The sequence below is a fragment of the Ornithorhynchus anatinus genome, chromosome 4 (genome assembly GCF_004115215.2).
Source record: "Ornithorhynchus anatinus isolate Pmale09 chromosome 4, mOrnAna1.pri.v4, whole genome shotgun sequence".
Classification (NCBI taxonomy): Eukaryota; Metazoa; Chordata; class Mammalia; order Monotremata; family Ornithorhynchidae; genus Ornithorhynchus; species Ornithorhynchus anatinus.
The window spans coordinates 51,786,428-51,805,024 of record NC_041731.1 but is presented as its reverse complement, the minus strand read 5'-3'; the positions used below and the strand labels follow the sequence as shown (position 1 = coordinate 51,805,024).

Genomic DNA, 18,597 nt, shown 5'->3' with positions numbered 1-18,597 from the left:
TTGGGAGACTGTTGAGCTCCACTCATTTTCCAGTTGGGAGATTCATTGGCTTGATTAGTCATTGGTTCCTCCCTTAAGCCTTTTTAATTTCTATGCATTTTACCATGAATGTGCAACCAGGGCAAATGTTTAATTGGAGGAGTACTGGAAGCAGCATAACCTTGTCCCTGGCAACCTCCTTAATGCTGACCTGAGTTCAAGGAGAGGGGCCAGGATTACAGAAAGTTATCCATACCTGGCCCCTTCTCTATACTTTCTGCCTTTGATTCCCTGTCTACCAGCCTCTTAGGGAGCCCATAGGAATCTCAGGAAGACAACTGCTGAGATTGTAGATTGTAAACTCTCCTAATGGAACTAGGAAGCCAGGATCCCAGAACTGGGGGTGTACAAAGAATTAATTTTTTTAGACTTTTTTAAGCGTTCATTATTCATTCAATAGTATTTATTGAGCACTTACTATGTACAGAGCACTGTACTGAGTGCTTGGAATATACAATTCGGCAACAGAGACAATCCCTGCCCAATTACAGGCTTACAGTTCATTATGTTTCAGGCACTGTACTAAGTGCTGGGTAGATACAAGATAATTGGTTTGGACACAGTCCTTGTCCCACATAGGGCTCACAGTCTCAAACCCACTTTTACAAATGAGGTAACTGAGACACAGGGAAATCAAGTAACTTGCCCAAGGTCACACAGCAGACAAGTGGCAGAAGTGGGATTAGAACCCAGGTCCTTGTAACTCTCAGACCTGTGTTCTTTCCATTTGGCCATGCTGCTTCTCAATTAATAGTTAATAGTGTTTATTGAGCACCTACTGCATGAAGACCAGTATACTATTGCACAGAGTAAGCACTCAATAAACACAATTGAATGGTTGATACTAGGAATTTGGGAGAGAACAATAAAAGAAGAAAACATTGTCCATGCCTCCAAAGAACTTTACAGTCAAATGGGGGAGACAGACATAAATTGTTAACAAAAAGTGGAAACTGGAGGGAAAATGAGGGTACAGCTGAAAATAAGAAGAGCATGAATGAAATGAATGAAAAAAATGGAATGCTGTGTGTAAATCAATATATGCGGCTCTAGGGAAAACCCAACTGGAAGTGAGAGAAATCAATCTAGGTATGCCTCCTGGAGGTGATGAGTTTCAGGAGAATTTGAAGATGGGGAGAGCTGAAGTCTGGAAGATTTGAATAGAAGGGGAGTTCTGGGCTGGAGGAAGTTTTAAGAAAAAGGCTGGAGCTGGCAGAACGAGACTGAGGTGCTGAAAAGGGCTTAGTAGTGGCAGCGACGGAGATAGCAGGACAGAGTTGAACTAAATCCAGGCTCTTTTAAAACAGTAATTAGCTCCAGGTCATCACTAAAAGTCAGCTGGAAAGTTTATGCTACAGAAATGTCCCAGCTCCATGCATGCTTGTGTGTTTATGTCAACAATCACTGCTCTTTCAAACAGAGAATTAAATAGGCAGCTATATGGTACAACAATATTATCAAGATCAAAATATTTTTTCACAGCTTGAGCAATTTACCTGTAGCATGGAATGGGGTGGAGAGAGTGTTATCCCTTTCATGAATAAGCCTCAGACTTCAAATACAAGCTTATGTGCAGATTGATGCTTCAGATTTACCTAAAAACTCATCTGCATCCCTGCCTCCTGTCTCTTCCTTCTCTAGCCCATACTTCACTCTGCTGCCCAGATCATTTTTTCTGAAAAACCATTCAGTCCATATCTTCCCTGAACTTAATCACCCTGCCCCCTCCTACCTCACTTCACTACTCTTAAGAAGCAGCATGGCATAATGGATAGAGCATGGGCTTGGGAGTCAGAAGGTTGGGGGTTCTAATTCTGGCTTTGTCACTTGCCTGCTGTTTGACCTTGGGTAACTCACTTCACTTCTCTGGGCCTCAGTTACCTCACCTGTAAAACAGGGATTGAGACTGTGAGCCCTACATAGGACAAGAACTGTGTCCAACCCAATTTGCTTGTATCCACCCCAGCATTTAGTACAGTGCCTGGTACATAGTAAGTATTTAACAAATACCATAATAAAAATTATTATTATTACTCTCTTATTACAACCCAGCCCACATAATTCATTCCTCTACTGCTAACCTTCTCACTGTACCTCAATCTCCTCTATCTCACTGTACCTTTCACCCACATTCTTCCTCTGGCTTGGAACGCCCTCCCTCCTCATGTCGGAAAGTTTCTTTCCCTGACTTCAAAACCTTATCGAAGGCATATCTCCTCCGAGAAGGCTTCCCTGACTAAGTCCTCCTCTCCTTTTCTCCCACTCACTTCTGAGCTGCTCTTACTTGCTCCTTCATTCACCCTCTCTCCCATCGCCACAGCACATATGTAAATATCTGTATATTTCTGTAATTATTTATCTATTATTAATATTAATGCTGTCTCCCATTCTAAATTGTGAGCTCATTGTGGGCATGAATGTGTCAGTTATATTGTACTCTCCTAAGTGCTTATACAGTGCTTTTCACACAGTAAGCCCTCAGTAAATGTTTGAATGAGTGAATGAATATCAAAGTGCTTAAGGAGTAAGCAGTCAAATGCATAGTTAACTGAGCCGGGAGGGCAGATAGGGCAACCACTGAAGGTTCTTGAGCAGTGGGGAATCAGATACTGCACATTTTTGTAGAAAAATGATCTGGACAGCAGAGTGAAGTATGGACTAGAGTGGGGAGAGACAGGAGTCAAGGTGGTCAGCAAGAAGGCTGATACAAGAGTCAAGAAGGGATAGGATAAATGCTTTGATTAGCATGGTAGTAGTTTGGATGAAGAAGAACAGGTGGGTTTTTAGCAATACTGTGAAGATTGAACACTTCTCGTTGAGCCTCATTGGAAAGGAAGTAGTGTTGTCTTTCAGTTCAAAGACAGCACTACTAGCAATGAGATTGCATCTTCTTTTTTTCTAGTACTTGTTAAACACTTACTCCATGCCCGGCACTGTACTAAGCGCTGGAATAGATACAATCTTATCAGGTTGGACACAGTCCATGTTCCTCGTGTAGCTCACGGTCTTAATCCCCATTTTACAGATGAAGTACCTGAGGCACAGAGAAGATAAGTGACTTACCCAAGATCACACAGTGGACAAATGATGGAACAAGAATTAGAACCTAGGTCTTTCTGACTCCAGGCCTGTGCTCTATCCATTAGACTACACTGCTTTTCATCTCTGTGAGTGTGAGTGCCTTTGAGTGAGAATTACTTGTTCAATTTTATCCATGCAAATATTGTAGTAAGTCTTTTCTAGCCCCTTACCATTTGGGTTAGCATTATTCTGGCACTAAGGGCTTACAAGATGAAGAGATTCTCCCAGAAAGTCATATCAGTTCTGCAGGGTACACTAAGAAGTGGGAGGCTGGCCATTTTCAAAGGAATTTAGGTGGTGATGAAGCCATACCTGATGCACTCAGCTCCATTGTCCTATGCCAAATTACCTACATGTAATTTGGTTTTAGGCTGAGAAACTGCTACCTTTCCACCACTCTTAGCACTGGGCAGACTGACCACGTTAATAATAAGGATAAGAATAATAAGAAGAATTGTGGTATTTGTAAAGTACTTACTATGTGCCAAGCACTGTACTAAGCGCTGGAGTAGATACAGGTTAACCGGTCCCATATGGGGTTCACAATCTAAGTAGGAGGGAGAACTGATATTGAATCCCCATTTTGTAGATGAAGAAACAAAGGCACAGTTAAGTGGCTTGTCCAATGTCACACAGCAGGTGAGTGATGGAGTTGGGATTAGAATTCAGGTCCTCTGACTCCTAGGCCCGTGTTCTTTTCACTAAGCCACACTGCATCCAAGTCAGGACGAATTCTAGTTACTTTATTCTAGGGCAGAAATACTTACTCTCTGTAACAGTCTTGTTATCTCTCTACAGAAGCTGGCTGTTGATATTCCGTGACCTTATTCCTTGCAAGAAATCATTTTTCCTCCAAGCGCATATTGATGTTATTCAATTATTTTTTAATACAACTTTTTTCAGAAACCAGAAATGAAAATATGGAAAAATAAGTTAGGAAAAACATTTTCAGACTCCAGAAAGTCAAAAAATGGATTTGAAAAGTATACCTTAAACCACAGTGCTTTATTTTGTTCAACAGTGAAGCCTGGTAAGAAGGTGAGCTTAGAGAGAATGGAAAGTAAGCTGGGAGGCATTATTCAAGCGCAGGACTGGGGGTCAGGAGATTTGAGGGCTAATCTCAGATCATTCACTGACCTGCTGTGTAACCTCAAGCACTTAACCTCTCTGGGCCTCAGTTTCCTGATTATAAAGTGTAAATAAGATCCCTGCCTCCCTACTGCTCAGATTTAGTTCTATCTGCCCTGCTCCTCTCTGGTCCCTCTCTCCCCCTACCCTTTCTTCGATTCTCCCATCTTTCTCAGCAATATCTCAAGAGGAGATCTCCCACTTCCTCTCAAAATCCACCCCTCCACTCATGCCTCTGACTCTACCTCTTCACACTTTGTCAAAACACTTGCTCCCTCTCTTCTTCTTTCCCTGACCACCATCTTCAACTGTTCACTGTCCAGTGGCTTCTTCCCCACTATTTTCAAACATGCTCATGTCTCCCCAATTCTAAAAAACCCCACCTTTGAACACACAACATCTTCCAGTTTTCACCCTATCTTGCTCCTACCATTCCTCTGCATTTTGTCTACACCCACGGCCTCCACTTCCTCTCCCTTGACCCTCTCCAATCTGGTTTCTTCCCCCTTCACTCCACTAAAAAGTGCCCTCTGAAAGGTCACCAATGATCTCCTTGCCAAATTCAATCGCCTATGCCTAATCCTAATCCTCTATCCTAATCCTCCTCAACCTCTCAGCTTCCTTGGATACTGGGGACCACCCCCTTCTCCTGGAAACATTGTCTACCTTGGCTTCACTGACACAGTCCTCTCCTAGTTCTCCTATCTCTCCAGCCTCTCATTCCCAGTATCCTTTGCAGGCTTTTCTTCTGCCTGCCACCATCTAATTTAGAGAAACCTGCAAGAAGCAGAGTCGCCTAGTGGATAGAGCACGGCCCTGGAAGTCAGAAGGACCTGAATTCTAATCCTAGCTCTGCCATTTGTCTGCTATATGACCTTGGCAAAGTCACTTAACTTCTCTGTGCCTCAGTTGCTTCATCTGTAAAATGGGAACTGGGAGTCCCATGTGAGACATGGACTGTGTCCGACATGATTAGCTTGTATCTACCCCAGCACATATTTTAGTGTCTGAGATATATTAAACGCTTAACAAAGACCATACATTTTTTTAAAAAAGGTGGGCCTCCCTCAGGGCTCAGTTCTTGGTCCTTTTCTATTCTCCATCTACACCCACTCCCTTGGAGAACTCATATGCTCTCATGGCTTCAACTACCATCTCTGTGTGAATGATTCCCAAATCTACATCTCCAACGTTGATCTCTCTCATTCTTGGTGATCTCGCATCTCCTCCTGCCTTCAGGACATCTCTATGTGGGTGATTTCATGACACCTCAAGTTAAAATATCCAAAGCAAAATTCCTCATCTTCCCACCCAAACCCTATCCTTCCCATGACTTTCCCAACACTGTAGATGGCACCACCATCTTCCCTAACTCATAAGTCAGCCTGACTTAGTGGAAAGAGACTGGGCTTGGGAGTCAGAGGTCATGAGTTCTAATCCTGGCCCCACCACTTGACAGATATGTGACCATGGGCAAGTCACAACTTTCTCTGTGCCTCATTTACTTCATCTATAAAATGGGGGTGAAGACTGTGAGCCCTACTTGAGACAACCTGATTACCCTGTATCGATCCCAGTGCTTAGAACAGTGCTTGGCACACAGTAAGTGCTTAACAAATACCAACATTATTATTATAGGCCCCAAATCTTGCCATTATCATAGATTCATCTCTCTCATTCAACGCACATATTCAATCTGTCACCAAATCCTGTCGATTCGACCTTCACAGCATCATGCAAAAGACATCCTTTCCTCGCCATCCAAACTGCTACCACATGAATCTAAAAATTTATCCTAACCAGACCTCGATTACTGCATCATCCTCCTTGCTGACTTCCCCGGCCTCCTCAGTCCCACATCATTTTCCTACAAGACCGTTTAGTCCATGTTTCTCCACTCCTCCAGAATCTCCAATGGTTGTCTATTCATCCCCACATCAAATAGAAACTCCTTACCATTGCCTTTAAAGCAATCAATCTCCTTGCCCCCTCCTACCTTACAACTCTGATTTCCTTCAACAACTGAACATGCGCACTTCACTCTTCTAATGCCAACCTACTCAGTGTACCTCAGTCTTTCCCATCTGTTGCCAGTCCCTCACCTACATCCTGTCTCTTGCTGGGAACTCCCTTCCCGTCCATATATACCAGACCATCACTCTCTTCACCTTGAAATCCTTATTAAAATTGCATTTCTTCCAAGAGACCTTCTCCAACTAAAGCATCATTTCTCCTACTCCCTCTCTCTTTTGCTTTGCCTTTGCACTTGGATTTGTATCCTTTGTTCACCAGACCCTCAGTCTCACATCACTTATGTACATCAGAAGCAAGGGAAGCAGTATGGTTTAGTGGAAAGAACATGGTCTTCGGAGTCAGAGGACCTGGATTCTAATTCCGGCTCCTTCACTTATCTGTTGTGTGACTTTGGGCAAGTCATTTAATTTCTCTGTGCCTCAGTTACCTCATTTGTAAAATTGGGATTAAGACAGTGAGCCCCATGTAGGACAGGAATGATTAGCTTGTATCTATCTATCCCAGTGCCTAGAACAGAGCCTGGCACATAGTAAGTGCTTAATAAATACCATTTCTAAAAATCAAAAACCTGATAATCTTGTACATACCCAGTAGTAGTAAGTGCACATAGTAAGCACTTAATAAATACCACTTAAATAAATATATATCCATAATTTATTTTAATGTCTGGCTCCCTCTCTAGACTGTAAGATTTTTGTGGCAAGGGAATATGTCTGCCAAGTCTAGGAAAGCAGTGTACCCTAATGGTTAGAATGCCAGCCTGGGAGTCAGAAGGACCTGGGTTCTAATCCTGACGTGGCCATGTCTGCTCTCTGACCTTGGACAAGTCACTTCACTTTTCTGTGCCTCAATTACCTCAATCTGAAAAATGGGGATTAAGACTGTGAATCCCAAGTGGAACATGGTCTGTGTCCAAATTTATTAGCTTGAATCTATCCCAGTGCTAAAATAATAATAATAATAATGTTGGTATTTGTTAAGCGCTTACTATGTGCCGAGCACTGTTCTAAGCGCTGGGGTAGACACAGGGCATTGAGGTTGTCCCACGTGGGGCTCACAGTCTTAATCCCCATTTTACAGATGAGGTAACTGAGGCACAGAGAAGTGAAGTGACTTGCCCAAAGTCACACAGCTGACAAGTGGCCAAGCTGGGATTCGAACCCATGACCTCTGACTCCAAAGCCCGTGCTCTTTCCACTGAGCCACGCTGCTTCTCTAAAGCTAAAGCTTCTGCTTCACTACTAAAAGTAGTGCCTGGCACACAGTAAGTACTTAATACCAAAAAAAAAAAACCTCTGTTGTACTCTCCCAAGCTCTTAGTACAGTGCTCTTCATACAGTGCTCAATAAATAGGATTAATTTAACTATCTGGTATCTACCCCAACAATTAGCCCAGTGCACATGACACATAAGTTCCATAATTATTATTAAGGAATTTAGAGAAACAGCATTGCCTAGTGGCAAGAGCACAGGCTTCAGAGTTAGAGGTCTTGGGTTCTAATCCCAGCTCCAGCACTTGTCAGCTGTGTGACCTTGGCCAAATCACTTAACTTCTCTGTACCTCAATTACCTTATCTGTAAAATGGGGCTTAAGACTGTGAGTCCCACGTGGGACAACCTGATTACATTGCATCTACCCCAGTGCTTTAAAAAAAAAAATGTTGGTATTTGTTAAGCGCTTACTATGTGCCGAGCACTGTTCTAAGCGCTGGGATAGACACAGGGGAATCAGGATGTCCCACGTGGGGCTCACAGTCTTAATCCCCATTTTACAGATGAGGTAACTGAGGCACAGAGAAGTTAAGTGACTTGCCCACAGTCACACAGCTGGCAAGTGGCAGAGCTGGGATTTGAATTCATGACCTCTGACTCCAAAGCCCGTGCTCTTTCCACTGAGTCACGCTGCTTCTCTGTTACTGTTCTCTGCTTAGAACAGTGCTTGGTGCATAGTAAGCACTTAACAAATACCCATTGTTATTATTATTAATGAGGAGGAAGAGTATTGATGAAGTGCCTTAAAGGTAATGAATCATCAGGAGGGATGAGTGGGTAGAACAAAGTGGGATTGGTCAGTTCAAGTAAAACCCCACTGCCATCCAAGCAGAAGTAGGGAAGAAGTAGCAGTGGCCATGGCTGAACTGAGTCAGTTCACCAAGGCTGCTGTTCCTTGAGACAGTATCTCTTCCCCCTGGTCCTGGAGGCAACAAAGACAGTTAGTTAGTTTCCCCCCTTAGTTCCCTTGCTTTCTTCTTCCTCTTAAAAATGATCGTAGTAATCACTGTATTTGTTAAGTGCTAACTATGTGCCAGGCACTGTACTAAGCACTGGGGTGGATAGATATGAATTTGGTTGGACATAATCTCTGTCCACATAGGGGTCACAGTCGTAATCCCAATTTTACAGATGAGTCACAGAGAAGTGAAGTGGCCTGGCCGAGTTCACACAGAAGACAAGTGACAGAGGGGGATTCAAACCCAGGTCCTTCTGACTCCAAAGCCCTTGCTCTAAACACTAGGCAACTCTAGTAGCATTTTTTCAGTTTCTATTTGGTGTAGTGCACTGTACTAGGAAGTTGGGAAGCATAGAATAACAAAATGACACCTTCCCTTCCATGAGAAGCATGACCTAGGCAAAAGAACATGGGACTCAGACTCAAGAGATCTGGGTTCTAATTCCTCTTTCCCCATTTTCCTGCTGCATAAACTTGGGCAAGTCAAAACATTTCTGTGCCTCAATTTTCTCATCCATAAATTGGGAAGAAAGTGTCTGTTCTCCCTTTCTTTTAAACCCAAATGTGGGGCAGGGATTGTGTCCAATCTGATTATTTTATATCTACCCTAGTGCTTGGTATGAAGTAAATGCTTAAAAATTTACAGCGCTATTACTATTATTATTATTTATTAATCAATCTGTGGCATTTAATGAGTGCTTACTGTATGCAAAGCACTGTACTAAGCACTTAGAAAAGGCAATATAATAGGGTTGGTAGATATGTTCCCTGCCCATATAGAGTTTAGAGTTGAGAGGAGATCATTATTACTATTATTATAGTATTACTATATTTCCTTTTCTTTCCTTTTTCCCTTCTCTTGTCTTCTCCTTTCATTATTTATCCTATCCCTCTCCTTTGTTCCTTTCCTTTTCTCCCTTCCTCTCCCTTTTATTTTTCCCCAACAGGACTTCATCTGCCAATCTCTTCCCCTCTCTCCATCTATCTCTCTTTATCCCTATTTCTCTCCTTCTGGTCCCGTCGTCTGGAAATCTCCCCTCTCACCCCCACTATTCCACCTCGGGTCAGGAGAAATCTGGTTACATAAGCTTCAGTAGTCTGTTCAGTCGGAGAGAAGTGAATTTTCCAATTCCAGCAGAGGTCTTCTTGCCTATACAGTGTGTCCCTGAATATGTTTCACATTGTGTTTCTTTTACCCAGACAGGAAAGTGAATTACCTCAATTCTCTCAGATCAGTGAATATACAGAGGCCCAGATCCATGATCTCGTCGAAAGACTGCGGCAGAGAACTGCACACTACAAGGAAAAGTTGGTTGAAGATGATTTATCCTCTCCGGAAGCTAGCCCTAAAGCTGGTATGTCATCGGGTCAAGAGCAAAGAAAAAGAGATTAATTAAGCAGGGTATTTGACCTCCTGTAGACAGTAGGTTCCTTGCATATCTACCAAGAAGCGGCACTGTGTAGTGGATAGAGCATGAGTGCAGGCTCATGGGTTCTAATCCCGGCTCCGCCATTTGTCTGCCATGTGGCCTTGGGCAAGTCACTTCACTTTTCTGAGGCTCGGTTACCTCTTCTGAGAATTGATACTGTGAGCCCCAAGTGGGACAGGGACTATGTCCAACCCGATTTGCTTGTGTCCACTCCAGGACTTATTGCAGTGCCTGGCACGTAGTAAGCACTTAACAAATTCATTCATTCAGTAGTATTTATTGAACACTTACTATGTGCAGAGCACTGTACTAAGCACTTGGAATGTACACTTCAGTAACAGAGACAATCCCTGCCCAAAGACGGGCTCACAGTCTAAACGAATACCATAAATACTACAATTTTTAATTATTAACTCTATTACATTGTATTTATATGTGGAAAAGGGTCTGTGTCCAACCTGATTATCTTCTATTCACCCCAGAGCTTAGTACTGTGCCTGTCACATAGTAAGCGCTTAGTATATACCTTTTAAGAAAAGAAATCTGTTAAGCTCATTGTGGGCAGGGAATGTCTACCAACTCTGTTGTATTGTACAGAAAGCACTCAATAAATCAATGAAATGATTAATGTCTGCCTCCCCCTCTAAACTGTAATAAGCTCCCTGTAGACAGAGATCATGTCTACCAACTCTGTTTTACTGTACTTTCCCAAGCACTTAGCACAATGCTGTTCACACAGGAAGTGCTCAATTCAAGACATTGACTGATTGATTGATTACCGGGAACCAACATAGTTTTAGGGAGAAGGGGCAAATAAGATATGTTTATATGTCTACTTCAGATTCGGAATTCATAACCCATTAGTCCCAGGTTGAGGCACTTAAACGTGTTCCATACAAAATAGATTACTTGAAAACTGCTCAGCACATCCAAGGAAATTCCAGTATTTGGCTGAAAATATTATAAACAAAATCTGAAGTGTCAGTCTTCTTTATCTATTGAACCACCTAAAGACCTCTAAAGCTGATATACTTCACATACTCCAATGTCTTAATTATTCCACTTCGCTCAAAATGTAAATCCAGTATTGCATTCCTGGCATAGACCTGCAGTGTGAGCTCTGCCATCTTCTTCAGGGACCAACCTAGAGAATATGTATTTTCTCAACACTGAGCTTTTAACAGCCCAGTGATTTCAAATAGAAGCAGCATGGCTTAGTGGATAGAGCATAGACCTGGGAGTCATAAGAACATGGGTTCTAATCCCAGCTCCACCACTTGTCTGCTGTGTGACCTTGGGCAAGTCCCTTATATTCTCTGTGTCTCAGTTACTTTATCTGTAAAATGCGATTAAGACTGGAAGCCCTATGTGGCAAAGGGACTGTGTCCAAACTGATTAGATTGTATCTATTTCCGGCACTTAGTTCAGCACCTGGCACACATAAAGTGCTTAACAAATGCCATGAAAAAAATATCTGAAAGAAAGCCATTTCCACTTTGAAATTCTGCTTCTTATCGATGGCAAGGTGTGTATCAAACATTGTACTCTGAAATAGTAGGAATTGTTTTTATTGCATGAAGTCAAATGTAAGGCATTTTTCCTTCATCTGTTGGGACAGATCCAGGAGAGGGATTTGAGTAGTTAAAATGATCTATGCAGAAGACTGGAGTAGTGGTAAGAGTATTTATTAAAGCTTACTGTGTGCAAAGCACTGTACTAAGCACTAAGGAAAGAATACAGAGGTGGAAACTAGACATGGTCCTTGTCCCTCAGAGGGCTCACAGTCTAAAAGTATGATTCAGGACACAGGAATGATGAATCATTAAGACACAACACAGACAAATGCACAAAATAAAAACAAAATCCATAGGGACCTGTAGCTAGAGGAGCAGAATTTCAGGCTCCTCAGAATTCAGGGCCCACCTGCAGCAGCTAATCCCCCTGGAGTTTTATAGGGGCTTCATGCAGTGGGTGTGTGTGGGAGCCTTGTGCATGGAGCATGCCAGGAGCAGGACCAGTGGTAATGAGAGGGAAGGCAGAGGTTACCATGAATACTTTGGAAAAGTTTGAAGCCTGGAAGACTGGCAAGGAAACTGATGAAAATTATGACCAGTTTGTGTTAGCATGATAGCCAGGTGGAGAACAATGGATCGACCTGGAAAATTAAATCCTGCTTGTTTGGTTGTAGAGTGAATGTGCACATTGGAAGACAGGAGTCAAGGATGACACCAAGGTTGTGGGCTTCTGGGATAAGGTTGTGTGATCAATGGAGATGGGAAAATTAGGAAGAGGAATGGGTTAGGAAGAAAGATTGGGTTTGGGATGCAAGAATATGTGCAAAACATTTAAAATCATAGAAAATACAGGCTCAATAATAACCTTTGGAAATTCTCATCTTTTGTAGCCCCAGAAGCAAAGCCTGCAGCCCCACCTCCACCAGAGGAGGGGGAGAAAGAAGATGCAGTGAAACCAGAAGAAAAGAACTACTGTGGAATGCTCTGCTATAAATTCCAGAAGGCCTCATTGAAAGCATACCTGAAACAAATAAAACTACCAAACTCTATCGATGCATACACAGGTAAACTGAGTCAGCCCAACATCAGATTACCCTAGAGTGACAAAGTTATGTCCACCTAATGGCCATCAAACTTTTTTAATAGTATTTAATAATGATGGTATTTGTTAAGCACTTACTATGTGCCAAGCACTGCTCTAAACATTGGTAGATACAAAGTTATCAGGTTGTCCCATGTGAGGCTCACAGTCTTCATCCCCAGTTTACAGATGAGGTAACTAAGGCACCAAGAAGTTAAATGACTTGCACAAAATCACAGCTGACAAATGACAGAGCGGGATCTCGAACCCATAACCTCTGACTCCCAAGCCAGTGCTCTTTCCACTAAGCCATACTGCTTCTCTTATTTGTTAAGCATTTGCTATATGTCAAATGTTTTTCTAAGAGCTGGAGTAGGCACAAGGTACTTGGGTCAGACACAGTCCCTGTCCTGCATAGGGCTCACAGTACATTCATTCATTCATTCATTCAATAATATTTATTGAATGCTTACTGTGTGCCGAGCACTGTACTAAGCACTTGGGAGAGTACAATAAAACAATAAACAGTCACATTCCCTGCCCAAAATGAGCTTACAGTCTAGAGGGAGGGGAGACAGACATCAACATGAATAAATAAAATTACAGATGTGCATAAGTATTGTGGGGGCTGGGAGGGGCAAATAGCAAAGGGAGCAAGTCAGGGTGATGCAGAAAGGAGTGGGCAATGAGGAAAAATGTGCTTAGTCTGGGATGGCCTCTTGAAGGAGATGTGCCTTCAAAAAGGCTTTGAAGGAGGGGAGAGTAATGGTCTGGTGGATTTGAGAGGGGAGGGTATACCAGGCCAGAGACAGGATGTGGGTTAGGGGTCAGGGGCGAGATAGGTAAAATGGAGGCACAGTGAGAAGGTTAGCACCAGAGGAGCGAAGTATGTGGGCTGGTTTGTAGGAGGAAAGAAGCGAGGAGAGGTACAGTCTAAGTAGGAGGGAGAAGAGGGATCACCACTTTACAGTAGAGGAAACTGAAACAAAGAAAAGTGAAGTGACTTACCCAATGTCTCACAGCAAGCAATTGGCAGATCTGGGATTAGAACCCATGTCCTACTGACTCTTAAGCCCATTGTCTCTCCACTAGGCCACTCTGTTCATTCAATTGCATTTTGTTTCTTCCCCGCCTCACAGTTTTCCACTATCCGTGAAGAAGTGCTTAAGTTTGCAGAGGAAATGGCCCACCTTCCCAAACATACCTGTTGCAGTTTTAGGTGCTAGCCCTTGAAAAGGAATATCCAGTGAGGTTTTTTTGTGGGGGGTTTTGGGGCGGGCCGGGGGGCAGGGATGGTGGTGTAGTATGCTCCAGTTTGGCATGGAGATTATGTATCTATATAAGCTGTCTTGAACAATTGTATAAAAGCCTAAAAATGCCCAGAATTGAGACTGTCAGCTCAATTGGTCAGACTGTTTTGCATTGACTCCCAAGTATTTTTGTTCAGTTTAAATATGTGAGTTGTCATGTCTGGACTGGAGCATGTTCAGTTTGTGTTCATTCATTAAATCACATTGATTGAATGCTTGCTGTATGCAGAGCACTGTATTAAGTGCTTGGAAAGTACAATTCAGCAACAGAGACAATCCCTGTCTACAACAGGATTTGGGCCGCATAGCATACTGAGTCCTATAGACCTATAGTGGACCTAGATCCATTAGATTGTAAGATCCTTGAAGGCAAGGTTCATATCTGTTAATTCTGTTATACTGTACCAAATGCTTAGTACAGTATTAGGCACACAATAGGTGCTCAGTAAATCCTATTAATTATAGTATGGCTATTCCAAAATGCTGGAGACTTCAATCCCACAATAACTCTCACCCCCTGCTGCCATGGTCCTCAGGGGGAAAGAAGAAAATGCAAAGCCTTGGAAGAGTGTTCCTAGTTCCTGCTTTCCAAACAAAATTAATACATCAACCTATTTGATAATATGATGGCAATTAGATTCCAACCGAAAATCTCTTCCTCCTTTATTGTTCTCACTTTTGTGACTGGCTCTACTTCCACAAAACAACTTCTAAAAAGCAAAACATCATGGGGGAGGAGGGGGGAGGAAGAACTCTCTTTTCTCCTTTGGGCATAGATAGGCACTAATTCAACCTCTCTGCAATTCTAGCCGGGTGTTAGAGAGGTCACGAGAAGCACAGAGGCTCCTCTGCTGGTTTCCTATTGGTATCTCCTCCTCTCACCAGGACCAAAATGGACCCTGGTTCCAGGTAGCAGGGGCAAGGCAAGGATTAGATTGGAGGTCTCCCTGCTCAAAGTAGTAAAGCAACATGACCTAGTGGATAAAAGTTCAGTGTAGCTTAGTAGATAGGGCACAGGTCTGGGAGTCAGAAGGACCTGGGTTCTAATCCCAGCTCTACCACATGTCTGCTGTGTGACCTTGGGCAAATCACTTCACTTCTCTAGGGCTCAGTTACCTCATCTGTAAAATGGGGATTAAGAGTGTGAGCCCCACATGGGACAGGGTCTGTGTCCATCCTGATTAATTTGTATCTACACCAGCCCTAAGAGCAGTGCTTGGCACATATTAAGCACTTATCAAGTACTGTAATAATTATTATTATTTTCATTACCAGAGTAGTTGGGTTCTAATCCCAGTTCTACCACTTGCCTCTGTGTGATTTTCAAAGGATGCTCACTTTGTATCGTTTTCCTTCTTTTCCAGACCATTCGTTTGTGCTGTGGCTTCTATTTGTGACTCTTGCCTATAACTGGAACTGCTGGTTTATCCCTCTGCGTTTTGTCTTTCCCTACCAAACTCCAGAAAACTTTACTTATTGGCTTGTAATAGACATCATCTGTGATATCATATACCTTTGTGATATGCTGATATTCCAACCCAGAGTGCAATTCATAAGAGGAGGAGACATAATCGTGAGTAAGGCATGTTGGGAAATGGAATTGCTGCAATATGAAACATGGGAATTACTGGAGTTATAGCTAAGAGTTTTGGTGGGAATAACTTCCATCTCAGGGAATCAGCAGCTGTGCGCTTCGATTTAGGTTCTCTAGTCCCTCAAAGACCCGACACCATTTGAAAATTTAGCAGTTTCTCTAGGTACTCAGTAACCCTTACCCCGATGTTCTACCTGTAAAAGCTTGAAACCTTTTTCTTGGATTAGTGATAGCTGGAGATTTTAGGTTTGGGGGACAGAAAAGATGACAATGATAATAATAACAATAACAATAATAGTATTTAAGGGCTTACTCTGTTCCAGGCTCTGTACTAAGCACTGAAGTGGTTACAAGCAAACTGAGCTGGATACAGTCCCTGAGAAATGCAGATTTGAGGTTTAACTTCATGAAGATTCACTCAACACAGTCTGTTACCAGATTTATAGGTTGGAGAGGCAAAGGCCTCAGCATTTTTCACCATTTTCTTTCTAGGTTTTCACTTTCTACCATTTTAGCATCAGATCTAAATGATGTGGAATGGTTAGGGTTAGTGCAGAATAAAAGTAAATACTGGAAAACAGTCTTGCAGAGAAACTGCAACCATCTATTGCGCCCAAAAAACCTGGCACCTGAGTACATTGGCTCTTTACCTAACAGTTCTGCACATCTGGCTCTCTTTCTACTATACTTGTGCTCATCTAGGGCAGGAATCATGTCTACTAACTCTATTGTATTCTCCCAAGTACTTAGCATGATTGTTAGCTCATCACTAGGCTGTAAGCTCCGTCAGGCAGGAATTATGTCTATCAACTGTAGTGAGAAGCGGCGTGGCCTAGTGGATAGAGTCCGGGACTGGAAGTCAGAAGGTTATGGGTTCAAATCCATCACTTGTCTGCTGTGTGACCTTGGGCAAGTCACTTCACTTCTCTGGGCCTCAGTTATCTCATCTGTAAAATGGGGATTAAGACTGTGAACCTCAAGTGGGACAACCTGACTACTTTGTATCTACCCCAACACTTAGAACAGTGCTTGGCACATAATAAGTGCTTAACAAATACCATCATTATTATTAGTATTATTACTCTCCCACGTGCTTAGTAAAGTGCTCTGCATACAGAAGCAGTGTGATCTTGGGCAAGTCACTTAACTTCTCTGTGCCTCAGTTTCCTCATCTGTAAAATGAGGATTCAATGTGTTCTCCCTCCTACATACATTATGAACCCCATACAGGACAGGGACTGTATCCAACCTGATTATCCTGTATCTACCCCAGCACTAAGTGCAGTGTTTGGCACATAGGAAGTGTTTAACCAATACTGTTGTTATTGTCATTATTAATAATAATACAATTAATAATACCATTGATCAGTTGATACTATGTTCTGTATCAAATATTATTGATTGATTCCATTCTTACCCCACACTGCATGTGCATTAATTTTTTTTAGTACTGAATTTAAAACTAGTTGCTATTTCAGACCACCTTGTTGGTAACCTCAACCTGCCATGTGCTGCAAAGTACTGCATATCTATCAGTCAGTCCATCAGTCGTATTTATTGAGCACTTACGGTGTGGAGAGCACTGTACTAATCGCTTGGGAGAATGCAGTATAACAGTATAACATATACTTTCCCGGCCCAAAGTGAGCTAACAATCTACTGCTTGCCATTAGTTTCCAAGGCCAGGGAATTGACCCCAGGGCAGAGCAGTGATGGAGCACCATCACAGCCCCAAGAACTGGAGCCATTCTGAGATGAACCCATTGACTTTGCCCCAACAGCTTTTTGATCAAGGCAGGGAGCTTGGCTGCTAGTCTGCAGCCAGGCTCCTTATCACGTCACAGCAAGACAGGGCCTAGCTGGGCAGCTGAACCAACAGGGATCCAGGGTGCCGCAGGCCGAAGCCCACTCCTGTCTATGGCTTGAGCAGTGAACAAGTTCACTGGCCCCAGCCTTGAGAAAGCACTGGTTTTCTGGGCCCTTTCTCAGTCTGATCCGTTTCTAAGTTTCCCTGCCATTCCCCATCTGCATCTGTGATTCTGCTTCCTGTCAGAGTGGATCCCCTCCTTGCTTCACTCTGTTCTTCTGCTCTTGTGCTCCTAGGGCCCCTGCCTCCGAGTGGGTCTGCATTTCTCCCTCCTACCCATGTGTGCTTGTGTTTTGCCCTTTCCCTGTTCCCACTCATGTACCTGTCTTTCATTTTGTCCCTACATGCAAAAGAAAAATATAATAATGATAATAATAGTAATAATAGACTATTTCTTAAGCAATTACTAGGTGTCAAGTATTTGGGCGGAGACCATCAGATCGGATACAGACTCTGTCCCACTTGAGGCTCACAGTCTAAGGGAGAGGGACAACAGTGTTTAATCTCCATTATACAGATGAGGAAACAGATACAGAAAAGTAAGTAACTTGCCCATGATCACCCAGTGAGCAAATGGCAGAGCAAAGATTAGAACTCAGGTGTCCTGACTCCTGTATGCCTTCCACTAGGCCACGCTCCTTTTCAACAGCATGGATCCCTCTGTCCATTACCCATCCGTATGACATAAGAAAATTATGTTGGACTGGCACAGTTTGCTCTTCACAAACCCAGTCTGTGATAACTTCCAGTTGCTTTTGTTTTATTATTTATTTCTTTATTTTGGTTTGTGACTTGCCTTAATGTCTTTATAGGAATTTTTAAAGTGATGAGTCTGTCATTTCTGAGGCCTAACCTTTTTGCCTTTTTAAAAATGTAAACAACATTTTCACTTTTCCAATTTCAGGGATATTTCCTGCCCCTTTGATTTCTCATAAAGAGTCACTAACAGAGCTCTAACCCCTTTCACCATTCCTTAGACCTCTCGGGTTGAATGTCATCAAGTCCTGATGAGTTGACACATCTAGGTTTGCTTTTCATGCATTCTTTATTTTCCTGTTCTAGTTCAGCTTTCCAATCTTCCATCACAAGGGAATTTGTGCGTGTCAACTGTTTACAGTTGACCTTTTTCAGAAAGACAGGAAAGAGCCACTGAGCCCTAGTCTCTTCTCCAAAGTTTATATGTACTAAAGTACACATCATGTCCCTAAATTTCATTTTAAATTATTTCCAAGTCCTAGTCTATGTGCTCATTTCTGTACAGTGACAGTGTGTAGGATCTAACAAGGCAT

At 42.7% G+C, this 18,597-nt stretch overlaps 1 protein-coding gene across 1 annotated transcript in view; it reads left to right on the top strand.

Moving 5' to 3' along the window:
- The window catches only part of CNGB3 (cyclic nucleotide gated channel subunit beta 3), a 128,840-nt gene that overhangs the window by 42,340 nt on the left and 67,903 nt on the right, over positions 1 to 18,597 (top strand). Inside the window, exons 4-6 of the mRNA XM_029062187.2 lie at positions 9,713 to 9,867; positions 12,347 to 12,520; positions 15,212 to 15,420. Coding sequence (XP_028918020.1) covers positions 9,713 to 9,867; positions 12,347 to 12,520; positions 15,212 to 15,420 — 538 coding nt within the window. The remainder of the gene's footprint in view (positions 1 to 9,712; positions 9,868 to 12,346; positions 12,521 to 15,211; positions 15,421 to 18,597) is intronic.